This window comes from Aquarana catesbeiana, linkage group LG03 (assembly GCF_042186555.1).
Source record: "Aquarana catesbeiana isolate 2022-GZ linkage group LG03, ASM4218655v1, whole genome shotgun sequence".
Lineage (NCBI taxonomy): Eukaryota > Metazoa > Chordata > Amphibia > Anura > Ranidae > Aquarana > Aquarana catesbeiana.
Window position 1 is genome coordinate 443,828,025 of NC_133326.1, and position 24,957 is coordinate 443,852,981.

At 35.4% G+C, this 24,957-nt stretch overlaps 1 protein-coding gene across 2 annotated transcripts in view; it reads right to left on the reverse strand.

The window, feature by feature from the left end:
* Positions 1-5,442: 5,442 nt before the first annotated feature.
* Positions 5,443-24,957, reverse strand: part of PITX1 (paired like homeodomain 1) — a 31,261-nt gene continuing 11,746 nt past the window's right edge. The window contains exons 3-5 of one of the 2 annotated variants that reach the window (XM_073620817.1): positions 15,783-15,929; positions 13,432-13,637; positions 5,443-6,051 (exon numbers count right to left, since the gene is read on the reverse strand). In XM_073620817.1, the coding sequence (XP_073476918.1) occupies positions 5,503-6,051; positions 13,432-13,637; positions 15,783-15,929 (902 nt within the window). In that variant the 3' untranslated portion in view covers positions 5,443-5,502. The remainder of the gene's footprint in view (positions 6,052-13,431; positions 13,638-15,782; positions 15,930-24,957) is intronic. The other variant, XM_073620818.1, reaches the window with a different exon arrangement.

Sequence of the window (24,957 nt, forward strand, 5' to 3'; positions counted from 1 at the left end):
AGATTTTTCACCAGAAGTAAAGTGTTGTTTATTGATTAAGTAGTCCCTTTAATGCAGTTAATTTTTGATGCAATATCTATATCAAATTGCATTGTGATGTATATAGCCAGAGTAATGCCTATACATTTGAATATGTAGTCTCAATATACATGGCATTTCATTCCTCCTGTATTGTAACTATACTGTCTGTCCTCATGTTGTAAAAGGTTGCACAAACTGTTGGTGCTATATAAATCCTGTATAATAATATTTTTTTTTAAATGAACTAAAATGGTATAAAGTGATGTAAATTTTATATAATACAAAGGTATACTTTATACAGTATGTACACACACATACAGTACTATATAGTGTATGTATGTATATATATATATATATATATATATATATATATATTATAATTTAATAAGTGTGTGTGTGTGTGTGTGTGTATAGTAAAATCAGGCTGCTATCATATAGAATATAGATATAGATATAATATATATGCCTCAGTAACAAATCAAATAAAGGCAGCCCTCTTTTACTGTATGGGTCCTACTGGTTTTTCTTCTGATCCTATACTTGTGATCTTATGAAAGCTTTTAGCCTATAAATGTGAACTGTTTTGCTCTTTTTTTGCTAGTTTTACACATTCACAGTTGTGTTTGAAGGTAACTGCCAGTAGACTGTGCCAGTAGAGCAGTCCTAGGAGGTGACAGCAGTAACCAAATCCTCAGCCTTGATTATAATTGCACACACCCAATTGCAATGTGGAGAGAGTGATGTAGTTGTGCTTTGAGAGCTGGAGCCCAGGGAAAAAATACCTCGGCTCTTGGAGCAGAAACAGACATGTAATTCTTTAAAACGCTGCCTGCATTTCAGCGAAGTTTTTATAGGGATTCTCAAGGATTTCAGGTCTCTCTATAAACACAGTATTCAGGGCATACATAGTCAAACACGCAGGACAAACAATTGCTTTTAAAAATCACTTAACCATTTCGTTTTGACAAACCTATTATTGTGTGTAAATTCAAAGAAAACTTGGGCAACTGGTATTTCTCCCTCTTGTGTGGTATACTTTGCTGAGCGGTTGGAGGTGAAGGGGTGGGAATGAATTTAAAAAGGTAAAAGGGGGCATAAAAAATGTCTGCTGTAAATTATTTAAAATAAATAATATCTAATATCAGCTACACAAGCACACATTGGTGTGCCAAATAATGTATGTATATATGCTATACATTTGCATGTCTTTAGGCATATAAAAATGCACATGATATGCACGTGTATGTATTGATGCATATAAAATATTATATGTCTTTTATGTGCGTGTGTGTGCATGTAGATAGATAGATAGATAGATAGATAGATAGATAGATAGATAGATAGATAGATAGATAGATAGATAGAACAAGTCATGTAGTAATAAAGTATTCATAATTTACTGTTAGGCATATGTATTTATATAGACTTGTATTAAACATTGAGCATTTTAAAGAGAGAGAGGCTGTGAATTTAAATAATTGCATAATTGAAGTGAATATTCACACAAATTATGGTGTGAAAATGTTCAACTCCTTTAGTAAATAACCTCAAGTGTGTGTGTGTGTGTGTGTGCAATATTGTATTCACTCACCTTTTGGCCTCACTGACATCCCTCTAGTTTTCTCTATGGTATTCCATGTTCTGCTTTTGTATAACTGGAGTTTTTTGAGCCTACAACCAACTACCACATCTATCTGTCTTAACATATACATCAACTTTAGCTCCAGGGTCAGGTCTCCTTGCTAGCTTTTAATAATGTCACATAAAAGGAACAAACACTGGGGCACTGAGCTCTGAAATAGGGGACGGAAGTATAGCATTGGAGGTCTAAATCACTGTTCGGCTTAAATCCTGTTATTAGTTTCCCTAAAATTCTGCTGTGGGGGGGGTGTATAGAACACAGAATAAGGTTACTCGGAGATCTAGATCTAAATAACTTTTGCTGGGTCCACTGAAGGCAGCCACTGTGATACTCTAGTATGGAAATGGAACTACCTATAGATAAATAATAAATAATAATAATATATAATAATGTGCTGCCCATGTGTAAACTAGCACTTAAAAAAAGGGGATCGATTTCTGATTTAATAACCCAAGGTCTCATTTCTTTATCCTGTGCAGATTATATTTTTTGTTTGTTTGTTTTTTTTTTAACTTGTCACTTCCTAAAGACCTTTTATATTTGATACATAGTTTGCAGCATATATCTGTTGTGTTGTAGCTAATAAATAATAATGGTAATTGTGAACTGGAATCTTAATAGCATCTTCAAAGTTCTAAAGAGGGCTTGTAGGTTACTGGAGGTAAATATACAAATTAAATTACAGCCTTTAATGCCAACCTTTATTTTTTTCAAGCCTATAACCCAGCATATAAATTTGTTAGCCAACAGATTCTCCAATCAACCAAAACCAATCAATAAATCTGAAATGAAAACATCCCGATTTCATTCAGTTTCACCGAACATCAGATGATCAAAGTTGAATGTAATGCCCACCGAACCTGGCGGATGAAAAGAACTAGCGCAAAGTTTACACTATTTAGCAAATGACTCACTACATTTTTGGAAGCTTAAGTTTGCGGTCATGGCAGAAGGTACATAATAACCTATCACATTTTATACCCGACTTTGCTAAGGACCATCAGGGAAAAAAATTAAAAAAAGCAAGCAAAATCAATGTTGATACATTTATTCTTATTTTTAAAAGAAAATGTAATATTACATCATAATAAATAACAAAAAAATAGCTAGCAAAAAACACAAAAAGCTTTTGCTTAAATCTGTTTTATTCCCATGCTCTTAATTTTTGGAGAAACAAAATAACAAAAAGAAAGTATTCACAAAAAAACAAAAAAAAACATAAGTTATAAAAAAAAGACACTGCATTCTTTTTCACGACATCATAATTACTATACACATCCACTCATCCACATGACCGTTACCACAGATGTACAATACACTGAGAAGACTGGAGGGGAAAGAAGGTGAGAGTGTGATTGTAGGGGATGAAAGAATTTCAAATCCTTCTAACCTAGAGGTATAAAAATCTCGGCAACAAATAGAGGCAATTTACAAAGTGTATGCCTTGTATGGAACACAAAATCAGTTGTATCTGTACCCTTCAATAACCAAAAAGAGCTTGGAGGACAATTCTACTATGAGGGTTGATTTACTGAAGGAATACAGAAAGTTCACTTAGCAATGCAAAATATTTTCGCTGAACGCATATTTTATTTTATTTTATTTTATTTTTTGCTGTATCTACCTTCATGTTATTCTTGGTTGGCTGTTCAATTAATGTGTAGGTTCACACAGCTATGTGAATAGGATAAAGCTATGGTCCCTTTGAATACCCAGTCATGTGTAAGGTATGCTATACAACAGATTTTTTTTTCTTTCACATGGTCTAAAGTGAACAGCCATTATCAGGGGTGTTTCTAGACCATAGCGACCTACTGAGTGCCCGGGTCTTCTTTGAGATAAGCAGATGATATATTCTATACATTATACAGCTTTGAAGCATTGTATAAATTATCTACTTTTAGTTCATCTGTTATTTTTACAGATTTTTTCTTTTTTAACTATTCATATTTGTTCATTTAAAAATAATATGTAGACTTGGATTTGATGCAAAGTGGTCATCATGGTATCCTATCAGTCCCTCATGCATACTGGGCTTAAAAACACGAATTTTTCTACATATGCTTGAGAGTGTTTAGCGTTTTTTTATTTTTTTTTTCTGCCAGAAAATTCCAATCAAAAACGCAAACCAGAAGAGATTTTTTTTCCTGCCTCTAAACGCTGAGCTTAAAATATAACGTCCCAATGTGCAAGCACACATAGAATAACACTGAGCTTCTCACAGGCAAAACAGCCTATAGACACAGCGTTTTTAAGCAAGTGTGCATAGACCCCTGTGTGCCCTGGGGTGCCCCTGGTTTGGAACCTAGACATACACAAATCCAGGAGTGTTGTTAGACTCTGACATGTGCCAGGGGTATTCCACGTCCAGGGTCTCCTATTAATACATTCTCTGCTTTATACAGTTTTGAAACATTGTATACTTTATCTACTTTTCAGTCTATTTATTATTATTAATTTTGTCAAAGTGTTTCATTTTTTCTGTTAAAAAATATATTAGGCTTTGATTTGTTCCATAATGGTCATGGTGGTATTCTACCAGCCCCTTGTGTGCCCAGTGGTGCTCCTGGTCTATCAGAACCTTAGAAACCCCACTAATCATTAAACCAAATAGGCATTCTCTCCAGTAAATCAACCTTGAAGAGTGTTAGGGAACTGTATTCCTTTCAAGCACCCAAATAATGGGGGATTAAACAAAAACTCTGAATTTGACCGGATGTTTGAACAGAGCCCAGATTTTCTGGCCACAGTCCATCACTAAGCCAAATAGACTATTCCCCAAAATCTTACTTTTAAGGCAAATTTAAGAAATCCGGAACAAAGATCGTTTTCATTCACCTGGGCTTCAAATCCACATTAGCTTCAGTCTTCATAAATCGCAGCAAACCCATTTCTCAGGTAAAATAATCCTCTAATTTTTGTGTTTCACATAATTTTACAGAAAGGCATGATGACATAAGTTACATTAGGATATCTTTTCAGCCATCGGGGAACTGTGGAGTCTATCATTTATGACCTGGCTCAAAAGGTATTTCAATGCACCAGTAGGATTCTTGTGTTATTGTTTCCGTTATTTTATTTTACATAGCATATTTAAGATACATGGGGAGCCTAAAACATCAAAAAAACTGCAGATAAATAAGGACGATCTATTTAGATCGAAGCATAGCATAAATACAATTTGGAGGATCATGTGGGGTATGAATTAGGTGCATATGGAGTTATTAAATCCTTGTTCTCCATGTTAGCGAACTGTCGTTTAATTGCAGAGGTGGTAACTTGCACGTTATTTGGAAACCATCACATCTTTTTTTTTTTTTTTTTTTTAACTGGACAAACATCGAGATCCATGCATTAAAAACAGTTTATTCAACTGTGGCGCACAATCTGACACAAAGTAACTGCACACCTATATTTACATATAACCTTTTTAAGTGGTTAACCCTTATTTTTTTAATACCTAAAATTTTTCCTCTTCCCCGCCCCCCCCCCCCCCCCCCCCAGATCCACCCTCTGCAAACTCCTGTTTTGCAGCGATAAAATGGTCACCAATCTCAGTGTATACCACAAAACAGCCCCCCTTGTATCTGATTACCACCAAGAATTTATATCTGAACATGTTACCTCCACTAATCTCTCTATAAAGTGGACAATGAAAACTCCTGTGCAAGTTCAAGTACATACAACCCGCATAATCCAGAGAGAAGATTGCAACTCATCCATGTGTTTTAAGTTTGATGTCTCTTGCAAATAATAAAAAAATTAAAAAAAAATTCCTGGTCCATCCTCACAAAAAAAAAGCAAAGTCCACAGGGCACGATGATCTGAGGCTCAGTCCATCAACTATTATATTGACACGCGTTCAAACTAGATCCTGGGCTTTGTAAGCTGCTGTATCCAAAAGTTGAATGTTGCTTGGATTTAAGTCTAAGGCTGGCCAAACTGGAATTACAGGTGTCTCTATACACTGTATATGGAGAACCAGGAGGTCCATATGGACAAGCCGTTGAAGACATCGCTGAGTTGAGCGAAGAACTGCTTATATTATTAAGATTATTGATGTTATTTAGACTTGAGTTCGGCATACCAGGAACAGCAGAGTGTCCCATACCGGATGGCATGCTCATGGAAGAGATTGAGCTTGGACCAGAGAACATAGACTGAGAAGACAATGGACTCATGGAGTTGAAGAAGGTGAAGCTTTTTGTGGACAAAGGAGCAGGAGTCAGACTTTTAGTAGCCCAGTTGTTGTATGGGTAGCCGGCATACACATCATCATAGGGTTGCATGAGACCGCTGAATTGGGGAACATAGCCATTTTTGCACAGGTCCATCTGTTGGTTGCGTTCTCTTTTCCTCCACTTGGCTCTGCGGTTTTTAAACCAGACCTGCAGGTAGAATAACCGGTACATTGTCAGACCTAATAGCAAAAGGATCACCCTCAACTACCTAAAGATCTTACAATATCTACACTGTTCTGACCTCAATAAGAAAACAACAATCTGGTCTTTGAGGGTCAAATGACCAAATACAACTACCTCCCCATTAATTAGAAGCACGTATATTCTGGCAGCTGCTACTCCTTGATAAATAGTCATAACCAGAATTGTGCCCATGGCTTATATAGGTCTTCATCAAGCCAGGTTGGAGTTTATTATAAACTGTGTATAATACATTCCTGGAAAGTGGAAACAAAGCTTCTGCGCAAATGAGAATTGGCATAAGTGCAACAAAGAATTAAATATCCCCTTGGAGGACTTAATCATGGAATAAGGATAATTAATACAGAGCGTGTGTATTGAGGGTACTAAAGTAGTATCATTAGTATAATTACTCTAGGCACTGTAACTGCATAATCCAATACTACACAAATCCCCTACCAAAAAGTTATGAGGTCAATGGGATATCAAATGGTGTTTCATTTAGGTATTTACTTAATTGACTTTATCACAATTTGTGCTTCAAATTTGAATGCATGTTATAAATGAATCATTAGCAAACCGTCGGTAAAGTAATAGTATGCGCCTGATTTATTAAATCCAGAAAAAAAAGATTGAAGCGGAGTTGTTGCCTAAAGCCACAAAATAGATTTCTTCTTTAATTCCGAAGTAAAATGAAAGGGGAAACTTTATCGGTTGCTATTGGTAACAATTTTAAGGAGCTGATTTACTAAAAGAGTCGTGATTATGTATATATGAAAATAAAAAAGGCGAAGATGTGTTTAATCATCGAATCAAAGCCAAATGTTTGTCCTCATTCAGTTGCAATGAGGCAGTTCATATTTAAAAATAAAAATACACAACACTATTTATACACTAGTTAAGAAAGCCATAAAATCAAAGATTCTGGTATGGTGGCACCATTTGATTTAGTAGAAATGAGATTAAAAAGTAGGTTTGTGATTCTTTTTTTTTCTAGAGAACGCTTTTAGGAAATAAACAGCTAGCCAGGGCTTGTGAACAAAATGACCAATGAGGCTTGAAAGCTGTGATCAGCAAATTTGTGATGCGACTGCAAGAATCAACCTTGTAAACCCTTGACCGCAGGTAGGGATTCTCTGACTTCTACAGCCAAGATGGAACTCAAATTAGTTAAGTCATCAGGCCAATTCTGTATCAACAGCCTTCAGGGCACTCTGGTTTCCCACCTACGGCTGCACTACAAGTCCCAGCTTGCGAACTTGCTAAGGAAGAAGTTCCATGGCTGCCCACGGCTACAAAGCCTGTAAAAGACTCAAGTGTTTACTCCAAAAGGTTCTGTGCCACATCAGCCTAGCATACCCTACTGTCTCAGTATGCCCTCTCCAACTTGGTGGAACTTCAAATTACAGCCATAGCTTTTGTGGAATTACTTTCTGCCCTTAGTGTTCCTTTAATGCATCGGAGCTGTAGGTACTGTAAAACACATATTAGGCAATAGGCAGTTAGTGGTGGTACTATACGTCCTGGTCTGCAAGTCAGCAATAGTTTGGAACTAGCCACCACCATGGCATCCCTTCTATAGTTGGCTTCCACTTTGGTGCAACTGTATTGCTCAGAAACCGTATGTGAAAATCATATGTATAAATGATATATACATTAAAGCTGAACTCCAATGTTTTTTCCCATATTTGGCTTTCATTGTGGAGGAACTGTAAAGCCCAACCACCCCCTGCAGCTTATGTATAAATTATATCTACACTAGCTGGCCACAGTGGCTTCTTCTCCATATCTGGCTTCCCTGTGGTGGAACTAAAGGACCCAGCCACCATCTGAAAGGCATATCATGTATAAATTATATTTACACTAAAGCTGGTCACCATGACTTCTTCTCCATAGTGGGTCCACTGTGGTGGAACTGTAAAGCCCAGCCATCCACTACAATGCTCTTATATATATTATATTTACACAAAAGTTGGCCATGGCGACTTATTTTCCATAGTTGGCTTCCCCTGTGGTGAAACTAAAGGGCCCAGCCACCACCTGCAAGGCGTATCATATATACATTATATTTTCACCAAAGCTGGCCACCATGCTTTCCTCTTCATAATTGCTTTACACCGATGGAATTCTGTAGGGCCCAATCATTGCCTGCAAGGCATATCTTGTATAAATTATATATTTATATAAAAGCTGGCCAGCATGGCTTCCCTCCTTCTAAGGGAAAGTTCAGTGGAACTACAAGTCTCATATAAATTAGCTGCCAAATACATGGAACATCAGATTTTCAGTTTCCCTACAGCTGGAGAACTTCATTTGCCTGTTTTAGCTCTCTGCCATCTGGATAGGCAAGTTAGTCGTCTATTACTTGCCATTTACTACACCTCTATTACTAAACTTCTGAAAGTTGGGCTGGTGTCTCATTATAATAATCCAGCAGCTGTATTTGCTATATATACTGCATACCCTCACCTCTGTAACAGACTTCCAGTCCCGTTCAAGGAGATGGCTTTTTTCCTGCATTTAAATCCCTTTCTTCAAATTTACCAAGCATATTAATTGGCAATGCTTGATGTTTTATCAATGGCCTCTCTTTAATGATAAAAAAAAAACTATTGGTGCACTAGTAGACCAGCACTTCCGACTACTTACACAGCATCATAAAATTCCCTTGTTACAGATCATAAAAAGGTATTGGATTAGTAATGTTTAAGGAAAAATCTTTACATTGCCCTTTGGATATGCAGTCTATGCATGTATAACTAATTAGGATTTACTGCTCTGACCAGTTGCAAAGTTGACTCTGCTCTGTGAACACGCAAAGCACCTTGGATTTTGTTTAATACAACTCATTGCCATTCAGTTCCTTTACAGGTACACACAACACACACGGTAAAAATAACGACTTGACAGAAAGCTTTCCTAATTAAAATGGTATTTGCTGTAGAAGCACACCAGACAGGCTCGTTGATCGCTGTTTCTAGCCTAAATGAAAGCAAGTAAACCCTTGAGGAATCATAATTAGAAAAACAGATTTGCATTGATAATGTGTAATTGCCTTAGAATAAAAGAAATAACACTATGTTGTGGCATGTTATTTTGATTGTGCAGATAATTTGCTTCCCTGCTTTTCTAAAAATAAGAAAATAAAGGAGTTGCTTCAAATTGGAAAAGAGAATGGACCATGGAAGAGTATCAGTTTTATTCACTCTACACGTCCTAATCATATTCGTATTATTATTTATTATTTCTATTATTGTTATTTGTAATGTTATTGTTATTATTATTATTATTATTATTATTATTATTATTATTATTATTATTATTATGCACCTAGGTTGATTTAACTGCTACTTGCAGCAAATAGATATGTAGTAGCAAAATTCTAGTTATATTTTTTTTTATATATTTTTTTTAAATCTGTTTGCAAGCATTTGGATTTTTTTTTTCTAGAATTACATTGTAAATGCATTTTAGTTTTTGTTCCAAAATGTGTATATAAAATGGATATTTTTAAGCACAAATATATATTTTTCAGTACACTGCTTTGGCCTTGAATTTTAAATGTTATGATATTATCGAGGCAGGAAATTAAAGACAGTTCAACCGCTGATATCTATATGTCTCGTCATACTTTTAATAAAAATAAATACATAGAATCCCTTTTGGAATACTATCTATCTATCTATCTATCTATCTATCTATCTATCTATCTATCTATCTATCTATCTATCTATCTATCTATCTAATCATTACTGTAATCAGCTCTGCCTTGCCCCTACCTTGGGGTATTTTATGAAAGTGGGATTTCCCCCCATAGACTAAAGCTGGATACACACTATACAACTTTTGTTGTTTGATTTCCTTTAGATTTACCTTCAACAGTAGTGCAAGGGCCTGCCTGATTGCATACAAATTGAAAGTGTTTAGGTTTGACCTCATATTATATGGTTTTGGTAAATCTAAAGGAAAAAATCTAAAGAGAATCGTATAGTGTGTATCCAGCCTTAGTGCATGTCTCATATTTCTTAGAAAAAAGGCCAGATAAGAAAACAGCAACTAGGGACATCTGGGGAACTTTTCGGTGCTAACACAGAATTTTAAATGAAATTTAACAGGGATGAAAGTACACCAGTTAAAAAAAAAAAAAAAAAAAGTCTATAGGACTTGAAGTACATCGCTAGAAATTCATATACAGGTACAGGTCCCCAAATTAGAATATAGGCAAAAAATAAATAAATAGGCCAATGTGAATGTATCTATCGACTATGTGTTGTGCCAATTTGTTTTTCTGCATTATTATGTAATGAAGGGTGAAGGGTTTTTTGCAGACAGAACACTGCATCTATTCAGTGGTTAATCAATGGTAACAGAGTGGTCACAACATAGCAGAGCAAAGCTTTTCACTAGTCTAAATTGCTATTTTACCTACATGAAGCAGATAACACGATTTTCTTGCTTGCAGTATAACCCCCCATGTGTACATAGCTTTTATAGCAAGCACCTTACAACAACAGATCATCATGTCTCAGGATTCAAAAATGATATATAACAGAATTCAAAAAAACTATGCAGATCATTTGCGTGCATATTTGTACATACTCAAAACACAGCCAGGCTTATTCAGTTCTCTTTTATCGCATCAACAGTCAAAGCTGCTTCATTCTACAGCTAGGAAGGATTTACATGATAGCGGCAGGCTCTTTGCATATTGTGTACCTGAGCTATGTCTCCATCCAGCTACCTGCCATAGGAATATCTATCAGGGCTGAAAGGCATCTCTATATTTATTTTACGCCATGGAACAAAAAGGCTGCTCCTGTTATTAAATTATCTGTTTAATAGTTACAGCATCGGAAATTACAGCTACAAATAGCTAGCGATCTGCGCACACTGACCGAATCCTAAAAGATAATCTAATTGTATTATTTATTTTGTTTATTAACTTTTTGTTATATAATATATTGAGATATGTTACCATTCTTTAACCATATATAACTATTGAAACTACCTATCATCTATTGAGAAAATGGAGATTTCTTAAGCAATGGGTATTAGAAAAATAATAATACTGCCCTCTAGTTATCCTCATTTAGGTGTATACAAATGAGCTCATTATAAGGAGAATGGAGACAACAAAAATATGTTGTGTCAGTACTAATATAAAAAAACTGCAGCAGGAAAAAATCAGGTTACCCATAAAAGAGTGCGCCAGCTCTATTTCTTCTCAATGGGGTAGATTTACTAAAACTGGAGAGTGTAAAATCTGGTGCAGCTGAGCATGGTAGCCAATCAGCTTCTAACTTCAGCTTCTTGGTTTCTATGCAGAGCTGCACCCGACACTCTTAGTAAAACGCAACGATGGCTAGAAAAGGACAGATTTTATTCAAGTCCCAATAACATAACCCAGCTAATTTAGGAAAAGAGAGACTTTGCAAAGCGAATGTTCTCTGAGCTTAGTGATTGTGTTCACTTAGATCCAATCATAATGTAAATGCCTTTTTTTTTTCTTTTTTTCTTTACCCTGCAAGATTGCGTGAGCACGGGTTCATCTTATTTACTAACATTCGCTTTTCAAAATGAACACACAATTTGCAAGCAAACGTTTACGTCTACCGTAAAATCATCTCCACTGATCACAAGAGTTAAAACTTGTTTTTTCAGTTTTGGGACCAAAATCTTTTCATGTATAGTGCAATGCTTCCTTGTAAGATGGTTTTTTATTTTTTATTTTTAGTGATTAGTTTAAGCAGGACCTAACTCCAAAAAAGAGAAGACTATAGGCCCCTAAAAACTTCTCTTCACATCGAACTTTCCACTTTGTCTTATGCCCTATGAAAATTCTGCTGTATAAAAGCACCCAGGGGGTGGGAAGTCTATTGGCTAACAGAGCGCTCATTCAATGCCACTATACAACATTACACAGTTTGCTGCTACCATACACAAGTCTATCTTCCAAATCTAAATTAAGACGAGTTGTTTTCTTCTTCTTTTTTTTTTTTTTTTTTGGGGGGGGGGGGGGGGGGGGTAATTTTCATTCAAAGTCCTTTACATATAACAGGCTGCCTTATATTTAGGACGTCTAAAAATTCAATCTTATTGACCTTTTGCAGCTACTTTTAACTATTATTTTTTTACATGCAAATCATTTCCGTTTCTTCAATCTTTTATTAGGGGCCATATGAAATGAACCTTTCAATCTCAGTTTGCCTTGAGGTTCAGTTCTGGGTTTTACTTTCCATCTGGTCTTTGTTTGGGGGCACTACTATTTTAATGTGTCTCTGTGCAAAATGAAACAACTTAAAGTAAACTAAAAAAAAGTCAAAGAAATTTTGTAATATAGACAAAATGTTTTTGAATTTGAGTTTAGGCTCCACGAACACTGGGCTTAAAAAAAAGTATTTTCTCTTGGGAGTAAAAAACGCTCATATAAAGCATTTTTTGTACAAAGTTTAGACGAGTTTAGGAGAGTTTTACATTTTTTTCTACCTCTAAGCTCCAATCAGAAACTCGAACCAGTGTTTTTTTCTGCTTCTAAACATTAAACTCAAAATATGCCTCTTGTTCATGGACACATAGGATAACACCGAGCTGTTTCTACAGGCAGAACACAAAACTCCTGTAGAAGCAATGTTTTTTAAGCCAGTGTGCATGGAGCTTAAAGTTTTCTTGTTAGCAATATACTTTTTTAATGGTATGCATATTAACTATTTATCATTCTAATCTATTTCTGTGTGTGTGCAAATTAAAAATGCCTGCTGCATTCCTTTATAGATACACACAGACACATAATAATAATAATAATAACAATAATAATAATATTAACAATATATATCTATGTATCTTTCTATGTATCTATCTTTATATAGATAGATTATATATATTGTTGTTGCTACACACACACATATATATATATATATATATATATATATATATATATATATATATATATATATATATATATATATATATATAGCAACAACAATAATAATATCTTGTGCTTGTTAGTGATTTCAGCACCTAAACTTGGTGCACTTGAACCCTGACTGCCACCTGAGTGGTGGGAGTCGTATTAGATTGCACCTTTTCAAATTACCGAATGTATTAATCCGTGCCCGATGCTAGCGGTGATTAATTGGATTGCTCATGAAACTATCATATGACTTGGCCAAACCTCCGATCAGAAATAGAGCACTAATACAAATTGAACTTGGCTTTGAAAGTGAGCTGTGTGCAGTTTGTAAAGGAAATGGATCAGATTTCCCAGTTGTGGATTTTCCATTGCAGGTCCACCCAGTGTGTGAGCTTGTGATTGTTGGTCTGGTACAGTAGAGATTGTGCTGGCCTTACCCTCACTCTGGCCTCTGTCAGGTTGGTCCAGACTGCTATCTCCTCTCTCATGCTCATGTCAGGGTAGCGGTTCCTCTGGAAAGTGGCCTCCAGCTCTTGCAGCTGCTGGCTGGTGAAGTGAGTCCTTTGTCTCCGCTGCTTCTTCTTCTTGGAGGGGTCCTCTACATTGCCGTCCTCATTTTTTGGTTCCCCACCTCTATCCTTCTCTGTGGAGAGACCATAGACCCACATCAGTGTCATCATCCAATCACTAAAGTCACCAGGTTTCTGGCTTATAACAATAAGCTATTTTAAGTCTGCAGGATGAGTGAGTACTTACTAGTAGTTCTGAAAACCATTGGTTCTGATTCATTTAATAGGCCTCCTAGCAGCTACCCAGATTGCACCTGAACCTAAAGCAGTCTGGATGCTCTGAACAACCAGTAACATGTCTTCTTATTTTTTCTTAATCAGCCAGAAAGGACGATTTCTGAAACCTGCATCTGTCGTCAAAAGAAAGGAATTTCGTTTCCTTGTTTAAGTTAATAGATGTAACTTGATAAGTTACTTTGTGTAGCCCCCCCCCCCCCCCCCAACTCTGCTCCATATTTCATAATTAAACCCTATGTGTTTTTCCAGATCTGATCTGTGAAGTCCAGAGACCTTAGTATACTGCATACATCTATTCATAAATACATTTGTTTTAGGCACTTCTCCACGGCAACATTACATAGGTTAGCCTAATGAATCAGTCATCTACACAGCATATGTCAGTCAAACCATGGACCCTACAGCAGTATGTCTCTATCTATTATCGTGTCACAATCTCATTCATAAAGTTCTTTTAAATTACAGATATAGACAAAGGACAATTTAATGAAAAACGTTATCGATTGGCTTCCAGGGATTCATGTGTAAAAAGAAAAGAACTAAAAAAAATAGGTAGACTAGCAGGCCATAATAATATTACAAATATAGAAGAAAAAAAAACAACAACAATTTAATGAAACACTTTATAATCAATCATTATTTTTGATTTATATCTGAAAATTATATTTATTATATTTATAATAATATTATAATGAAATAATAATATTACATGTATAAAAAAAACAATTTAACGAAATATATATTAATCACCTAACAAAACAAGAGCTCTGATTTTATACATTTATTAAAATATGTGCAGGAATTAACAATGTAACCCAGAGAAAGCGGAAAGAAATCAATAATCTTTGCAACGTTCACCCTCCTCACTAGTTTCATAAATGTGAGCTTTGAGGAACAAATATTGATGCTACTTATGTTACAGGCCCCTTTCAGTAGCTGCTTTCAATAGGCCACAGAGAGAAAAACCCCTGTGGGAGTTTCTTGATATTTCTGTTGAGGTTACCTAAACTGACCTGTCTAATCTTTACGTGTTGGTGAAAGAAAAAAAAAATGTCCTTTACCCATCGACTTATGTTATGTAAATTTGATAGTAGCTCAAGTATTTTTATAAATTGTGCTAACTTTGGTGCTAATTCTGTTATGGATGATCTATAAAAAGTATTATAACCGTTGTTGTTTTGACTGTCGCTAGCAATAAATAAATATGTAAATGTCATATATATCAATACTATACTATCCCAAGTAAAATGCAGATATTTTCCAAGGGTCAGCATAAAAATTCTCGCAGCTCCTGCCTAGAAATGAACTAGGCCTGTCCTCAGATAATCCACGGCAGCAGATGTTGATGTATTTCCCCACAAATCTACTCTTGCACTGCAAATACAAAATATTTATTTTCTTTTGCTATAAAAACCCATAAACATGCCATCTTTGAGATTAAACACTCCAAAAAACAAACTACTTTGGGAGTTCCAGACTGATCTTTACACAGAGCTATAAACAGACACACATGCAGATTTTTTTTTTAAATAAAGAAATATAAAAAAAAAAGCTATTTTTAGAATTGTGACCACTGTATAACTTTTCACAAAAAGAACAGGACATCTTAGCTGTGTGAAAACTCTTCTAATAATATAAGGCCAATCACATGTGTATGAATGGTAGAATGTATATATGTATATGTGGTTTTAGTATATATATATATATATATATTTATATATATATATATATATATATATATATATATATATGCAATGTAAAAGATCTGGCCGTAGGAATGCACAGACAAACTGACACATGAACAGACGATTTTTGCTATTCTGTAATATTAATATTAGTTAAGGTCGCTCTTGATATTTAAAAACCCTTATAGCTGGATCTCAATATCCCATTTTTTTTCTTTCTCGTGCATTTCTTTCTGAACACAGCATAGAAGATCATTAACAAGCTTTCACAGTCATACAATGGCTAAGTCTTATTACCTGGAAGTTCAGTATCGGATGATTCACTGGCTGAATTCTCAATTGGATCTCTAGTTTCTGATGATCTTTGCAAATGGTAGGTGGAAGTCATGTCGTGAGAAGGCTGGGGTCTTAAACTTTCAGGCAATCTCTCCAGATTCATCCCCCCTTTAAAAGAATCCATGACAATACTGCTCATGAAAAGAGTACTCCACAAGATCCTACACAACCCAAGTCAAATCCAGTTTCTTTCCCTTGCAAAAGGTGGTGGCCCATACAATAATAAAAAGTTAAAGAATAGTCTTTGGAGGGTCGCCTTCGGATCTCCTTCCTCTCAGGCAGTACAACTTAGGCAGTTTCCAAAGCAGAAATACATTAGATAGCGATAGTGCAAGTTGCTAGCTTGATAGTTTTTAGCTAAAGAGATTAAAGAGACCTGCCCTAGTTGAAATGCCTGCAGTAGACTGGAGCCCCGCCCAGCTGAGGTGACTACCTCCCTGTCTTTGCTAATAAATGACTCTGTGCAGCACTGAACCCAGCCTACAGTCTAGCAAAAGAGCAGCCTGCTAACTCCCCATAGAATCTTGTAACTGCTCTCTAAGGCATCCCAGGTTTACAGGCAATCTCTTTCTTAAAGAGACCCTAACCCTGGTAAAATCCCCACAATCCTCTACTTTCTAGGCGGAAAAAAGAAAACACAATTTCAATACATAACTACAGAGTTATGGGTGTGTGTGTGTGTGTGTGTGTGTGTGGGGGTTGTGTATGTTTTTTTTACATCTATTTTTTTTATTGCTATAATGTGCCTTGAACTTTACCACTGGGGTGATTTATTTCGTTTTGTATACCTCTGAATACTTTTGTCTCACTACAAATATTGATAGACTCGCACAGAACTCTTAAGCAAATATATACCTTCATACCATTCAAGAATTCACTGCAGATGTGAATAGGCTCAGTCGCTTTTGTTTACAGGGGAGTCCTACACTCCACAGAAAATAGCTTTTCAGAAGAAGAAGAAGAAAAAAATGGAACACATTTAACTTTTCCGTGTTATTGCACAAAAGCTGTATTTCTGGATTGTAAATTAAACAAGCTAAAAATGAAGCTGGCAGGTAACAGAATCATTAAAAAAGGAAATAGTAGAACAGTGGGTGCCTGCTTTCACAGTAAAACGGTCCGTTTGCTGCCATATAAAATGTTTGTAGAGAGTGTCTCCTACAGTATACATGTGACTATCGATTTCATGCAATGCAATCGTACGATCTTATGTTTTACCCCATGCACATACTGTTAAGGCAATGAAAAAAAGATTTTATGCAGTTTGCTACAGATACTTCAACACAGAGGGAGAGAGAAAGAGAGAGAGAGAGAGAAATCTCTCTCTCTCTCTCTCTCTAGTATATATATATATATATATATATATATATATATATATATATATATATATATATATATATGTGTGTGTGTGCATATAACTATATATATATATAATGCAATAGACAGATCATTTTTCATACTGTGTGTGTGTTTAATGTCTATCTATCTATCTATCTATCTATCTATCTATCTATCTATCTATCTATCTATCTATCTATCTATCTATCTATCGTGGATTGGTGTTCATTCTAGATATTCATGTCTGTCTTATCTTACTCATGTATTACTAAGTTTTGGAACTTGCCCAGCATTGGGTCGTATTCTCAGTGAATATCTATTATTTTTACAGCCAGTAAACAAAGTGATCACCCTGACCTTTAATCCTGGAGGAGCTTGTCATTTGTTGATCTGCTAAAAAGGACCGGCGGGTCAATAACAGAGCTGACCTGTCATGAGTTAGGAAGGGATAAGTGCTTGGCTTTCTGAACCTTTGCACCTCTGTATAGTGTGGAATCCGCCTATACCATATTGGTATTTCTCACCTGGTAGAATGGTTGGGGCAAATGTGTCATACTTATCTGCTTTATCATTATTGGATTTCTTTACACCCCCTTCACACTTTTACTAGTTCCCACACCATTATATTCATATTCCAGTCCTGATGCAAATTTTGAAGGTTTCACTATGATGTATTTGCCCCCCTTTTTTCTGAACCTTTTATGGTATTAATCCTATGATCTTCAGTACCCTAGAGCAACCAATCACTGAAGAGCTTTTGTTCCCCTAATGTAGGAGGGGAAATTGAATTTGGATTCCCACTCAGTGCTGGGTGTTACAGCTCAACATAGCTCTGTATCCCAACATCATATTCTCTCTGTCCCAACACAGGCCTGTTTTTACAAGGCTGGATTTGGAGCTCTGAATCTCAGCAGGCCTATGTCACAGAGCATGTTTGGATGTATAACTTACATCACTGGTGGCTCACAGAATGCTGGCCTATCAGTTGTTCATGGTTTACAGATTGGAAATAAGTCAAAAGCTGGCTTCTGATTAATAAATGCACAGCCCTGTATAATAAGACCCCAAGCTCAGTTATGTTGTATAACAAAATCAAGTAAACAGAATACTAAGCAGAAATCTGTAAATAATTATTTCAGTCTCTAATGTATATACAGTAGGTATTATATATCTGATGAGCATAAATAGGTAAATTAACAAGAATGTAGCTTTTAAAAGCTGGTGTTGCTTATGGCTTCCAATACAATGTATTTAATTTAAATATAAAACCTGACCTGTTGCTATGAGCAAGTCCCAGGGGTTATGCTTGACCCTGGAACCCTTAGCATGTGTCCCAGAGTATCCCGGGTCTCCCTTTGAGATATGGAGATGATATATCCTATACATTACACAGTTTTGGAACAATATATAATTTATGTATTTTTTTTTTTTAGGCCATCTAATAATTATTTTGCCATCATAATGTGACATTTCATTTTTTGACCAATTCCTTTTTGTTCAGTTAAAGTGGTTGTAAAACCTGTACTAACACTTTTACCTACAGGTAAGCCTATAATAAGGCTTACCTGTAGGTACTGTGAATATCTTCTAAACTTGCACCATTTAGGAGATATTCACTGTACACGCATGTGCCAACATCATCGGCACATGTGCACTGAAGAAACAGCTCGTTTGTGCCTCAGTAGCTGTGCCGTGACCGGCAGCTCCTGTGCGCATGCGCGGGAGTGACGTCATCACAGTTCCGGCCAATCACATTACCGGAGCCTGCAAACCTAGAAATAACTCATGTCTCTGGGTCTCAGCGGTGTACGGGGACTGCTACAACAGCTTCATTCTAAGGTAAGTATTTCATAATGAGCTAGTGTGCATTATGCCTTTGTCTTGCAGGTTGTTTTTTTTTTTTTTTTTTTTTTTTTTTTAGAGAGAGTTTACAACCACTTTAAAAATAATATATTATTCTTAGATTTAATTCAAAGTGTTCATCATGGCATCCTACGAGCCCCTCAGCAATTTAACCTGTGTACCCAGAGGTGCCCCTGCTCTATAGAATCTTATAAATGCCCTCTGCTGAGGGCTCTGCTGGGCCCTAGCACCCAGGGCATGTACCCAAGGTCTTCTACTGAGTGGCCCAGGTCTCCTTTAAGATATTGAAACATTGTATACATTTTACAGTTTTGGAACATTGCATAATTTTTCTACTTGTCAATACATCTAGGATTTTTTTATATTGAGACATAACATTTCAGTTTTTTTGACCAATTCCTTTTTGTTCAATTAAAAAGATTATATTAGTCTTAGATTTGTACCAAAGTGTCCACCATGGTATCCTACCAGCCATTTAACATTTTAATCTATTTACCTAGAGGTGCTACTGGTCTATTAGAATCCCAGAAATGCCCTGCTGTAGCCACTGATAGATCCTGACACCAAGGGCATGTGCCCCAGGTCTTCAAGTGAGTGCCCCAGGTCTCCTTTGAAATATGGATGTAAGCTTTACATTTGTTGTCATTGTAATGTGACCTTACCCAACCAGTTCCTTTTTTTGTTTAGCTAAAAAGTTTATATTAATCTTAGATTTGACCCAAAGCGGTCATCATGGTATCTTACCAGCCCCTCATAATTGTGTGTGTTTAACCTAAGGTGCCCCAGGTCTATTAGGAACCTAGAAATGCCCCATCAAAGGGGCCATTGCTAGGTCTTGGCACCCAGGGCATGTGCCCCAGGTCTTCTACTAAGTACCCTTGGTCTCCAAAGAGATACTAATACATGTTATACAGTTTTGTAAAATTGTATAATTGATCTACTTTTCAATATATTTTAATATTATGATGACAAAATAAATAATAAATGGATTGAAAAGTAAATCAATTATACAATTTTACAAAACTGTATTACAGTTTTTGACCAATCCATTTTTGTTTGATTACATTAGACTTGATCCAAAGTGGTCTACCAGACCTTCAACATTTTAACTTGTGTACCCAGAGGTGCCCCATCCCATGTATAATATTTCGGGGTGTTTTGGGGTCCATAAAGTGAACCCAGGCTTACCAAATCAGCACTTTTAAATATATAATTCCTATGGCATGTAAAATGTAAAACATGAACCCCATTGCATAGACAGTAGAAAAAATAAGCTGCAATGACAAAAAAATAAAGTGTTTTTACAGATGGCTTCTACAAGGTCGCTGAGTTTCCACCTACACACTGCTGGTCAGAAAGCACACAAGAAGGCTCAGTCTATATTAGGAGCTTGCCACATCATGCAAGACAAAGCACAGCAGGTTAGGTCTATTGAATAGTAAGGCAAACAGGTATGGGAGAGCACTGGGGTTGTGCAGTCTGTAAGCAGGCTTGATAAGAAAAGGCGATAAGATTACAAGTGTTTGCTCAGACGCTGTCTAGTGTTCCATTCTGATGGGACCTTGAGACAAAAAAAATCTTCCTTTTCTTTACATAGACAAAATAAAACTAACATTGTAGCCCCCAGACCTAAAGCAGGAGCTTCTAATGAACAAGCACAGCCTGATTATTCCTGATCATGGAAGAGGAATACAATATGGTTTAACTAGTAGAGTTCTGGAGGGAGCTAAGCTATGCCCATGGCTGGGGGCAGCCTTGTATTAGTCGTGTATTAGCTTTGTATTAGCTCCCAAGTAATCTCTGTAAATGGTCTGCTGAGAAGGCGACTCCCTAGAGCTATACGAAGTTAGTGAAACGTGGGGATAGTCTCAAATCAATTAGGCAAATCCTCTTAATGCCACAGGGAAAATAAAAATCAGATAGTGCCTATGGATTTGGGTTAAACCCACAATGTATGTCGATTGCATCTGATAACACTGCAGTAACAACAAAGGTGTGAATAGAAATAGATAAGGTGGAGTGGTAATCTTAAAAGATTTGAAAAATCATGTGTAAATCAGACTGGAAAATTAGCTACACGTATTAACTAAACTGCATTAGCTATTCCTGATTACTGATCGTCTGTTATTGTCAGATTGTATGCTGGGGGTTGCAATTGTAATCAACTGCAGTGGGGTTATCCAGCACAGGACTGGTTAATGTCATTATTTTTTAGACATTCTGAGTGCAACAAAGAGCTTGATCGCTAGGGGGAGGAAGAGAGCTCCTGACATTTTACACTGCTTGTGTTTCATTGAAATCATGTAAAAAGCTTTTCACAACTTTTCTATAAATTGTACATTAAGATTAATTATGTATAAAACGTGATTCCTAAAAGTGATGCACTGCATAAGACTTAATACTATAATCATCCTCGTAAATTATAAATCAATACATAAGACTGTAAAGAGAAAGTAGCCCTGACTTCATAGTACTGGGGTGTTTTACTAGAAGGAGGATGTATATTTCCAGTTTGGGGCACATTTAGGCTTCAAGGATCTAGGTAAGATAAAGGGAAATTCGCATGCTATATAAAGTAAAATAAAAATAGACAATTGCCTAACCTGAATTAGTATTTAATGTAAACAACTGCTCACTGAGCTGGTCAAAAAAGTCCTTTTTTTTTTAGGAAATGACATCCTTTCATGCCAGGATACCTGTTTTGTAGCACCCGTATAGGAGTCTGCTTTGTTATTTACTTCTGAATACATTGTATTTTCCTATTGTATAAACAATTCTAACAAGACAGTGTTGCAAACACAGAGCATTTATGAAGAATGGATACATGGCTGAAGAAATCATCATTTTCATTTTTTGAGTTGCTACTTTTATATTTTGGGTAACAGTAAAATGTCAAACTCATATAACACATATAATCCGGCCGACAAATGTATCATTACGATTTGCATAAAAATGGACTACTGAGGTGTACAGAGACGAATAAAAATCTATCTATCTGTCTATCTATCTATCTATCTATCTATCTATCTATCTATCTATCTATCTATCTATCTATCTACCTTTCTCTCCATCTCTGTACTGTGCATAAAAAAGTTACAGACGGAGAAAAAAAAAAAAAATATATATATATATATGTGTATATATATATATATATATATATATATATATATATATATATATATATATATATATATATATAATATAATATATAATATTTGATATATAATATATATAATATAATATATATAATAATAATTATATATATATATATAAAATATTATACTGGGATTTACGAATGCCTAGTGCGGCGAAAAGATTTGCCTTCTAGCACTTGTAGCCCTACATAGGCCCTATTTTCACATTTTTTTCTTCACTTCAAACGCCCAGACATTTTTTTCTGCCAAGGGTACTGGCGTTTTTTTCAAGCCCAGTATACATGAGAGGGATTTTTGGGTGCTTTTTGGCCTTTTATTAAAACAAAAATAAAACTCTAAAGCCCCTTTGGTACCTAATTTAAACAAGGCTACATTTTATTTACGTTGTTTTTTGTTGTGTAAACTACATTTACTGCCCAAAATACATTTTTGGGCTTATCCAATAGAAAGCGTGTTTTTTTTAATCATTGCTGTATTTGATGATATTATTGCATTTTTTTTAAATTTTATTTACATAGAAATTATTTTAGCTCATAGGACATTGCAACACAGTACTGTAAATAACCTTGAATAGAGATCAGGTATTGTTCTACCATTTGTATTTGTAAATGTGTTAATTCTCCATGATTTGTTTTTTGTCATATAAAAACCCCAACACTAACCAGAAGAATCCACAGTGCAACTGTTACCAATAACGGGTCGCCCTGGTTTTCATTAGAAGGCGGCCGCATGATATTTGCACAATATAGGCACATCGCTGCTAATCTTTATTCTTGAATGTGTACCTTGTTGTTTACAATTTCAAATCCCCTTTGCGCTTCCTTTTCATTTTTTTATGCTGGCTGTAGAAAGGATTGTGTTCTGTTTAGTTATGGCATTGATTATCCCATTCTCTTCAAACAATAATAGAAAGTATCTGTACACTCAGAGGATTCTCAATGGCTACACGGGCTTTGGAACACACGTGCGGCCACTGAAAGTACATAAACAGTTACTCACCAGCACACTGATATATATATATATATATATATATATATATATATATATATATATATATACATATATATACATAATACATATATATATATATATATATATATATATATATATATATATATATATACACACACACACATATATGTGTATAGAGAAAGAGAGAGAGAGATAGGCTATGAAAATATATATATATATATATATATATATATATATATATATATTACATTTTATTACATATTTATCTAGAAATTGGAATATAGAGCTGTACACATGCATACATGTCTGTATATAAATGTATACAGAATTTCTACATGGGACTATAGAGCAATAAAAGAAGTGGATATGTTACGGTTAAGACATGATTGCCATGATTGCTGTCAGGACCATTGCTTAATGTCTTCATAAATTCATTGCATTGCAGTATTAATTGTGGATCACACAGTAAAGTGCCACTTGTGGCAATTAACACATGAAGTACATACTAGAAGTTAAAGTTGCCAGAAGTGGCTTATACAGGGATTGGATTACTAAAGGAGTAGTTAATGTTGGCTCAGCAAAATGGATAAAGTAAAGTTATGTTCACTTTGAATGCCTACATGTGCAGGGGAGGTTCCTTACAAATGTCTCTAAGCTATATATTAGTTAACCAACCCCTGTGTCGCATCATACTTTTAATAAAAATAAATAAATAGAATCCCTTTAGAATATCCTCCCATTATCTATCTATCTATCTATCTATCTATCTATCTATCTATCTATCTATCTATCTATCTATCTATCTATCTATCTATCTATCTATCTATCTATCTATCTTCCATATGATTTCCAACAATGGATCATGTCTCTCTCTGATTCTGTCTGTGTCCCTGTCTCCATTTATCTATATCAAAGGAGTGCTACTATTGTTCTAGAGATTCCCTCTGCTAAGGTAATGATGTCATCAAGCATATAAAGCCCTGCATTGTTGCCTAATACACGCAAGATATGCAGTTATGCAATAATGACATTTCCATGACCTACCAAGCCCATTAAATAACCAATTGATGACAAAACCAGTTTCTAATAACCAAAAGTTATTTGAAGAAATAAAAACTTCATTAATTTGTATTATATATGTTTTAAGCAAGAGTACATACATGCTATATTGCCCAAAAATGTAAATAGTCATTAATTAATGAATAACTTTTATATTATCATTGAAAATAGTTTCAGCATGCACTTTTGTTAGGAAGTTATATAAAATGGTTGCATTCTTGTTTTACTCACAGGCAGAAAAAAAATATTATTTGTATATACTGAATTTATTTCTGTGGAAATTACAGGCAAGCATGCAGAAAGTCACACAATTTATTAGAACATTCACATTATCTAAAGGCATATTTTACATACTTATCCTGTAAATAATGTGAATGCCCAAATTTCTCACTCCCAGTGTATTTAAAGCATACTATTTTACTTGGTATGCATTATAATGTGTTAGGTGAATGCAAGCATCATGTATATATCTGTAAATTTTATTGCTGTTGTGAACTGAAACACACACACACAGAAAATCCATACACAGGCAAATTCTTATAGCTGGGTTGGCTGCCCCACACCATTCAGGGGCTGGCAAGGCATGTGCTGATTGAAGAGTACCCCACAGCTGAATAATTTATAATAGACACCCTGTATCTTTATTAACTGCTGTATTTTCCTTAAAACGTGAAGTTTTTTTTGGCCCAGTAAAACTGCTTCATAAGGACTCTAGTAAATATGGCGTTGTTATCAATTGCCTTTAAAAG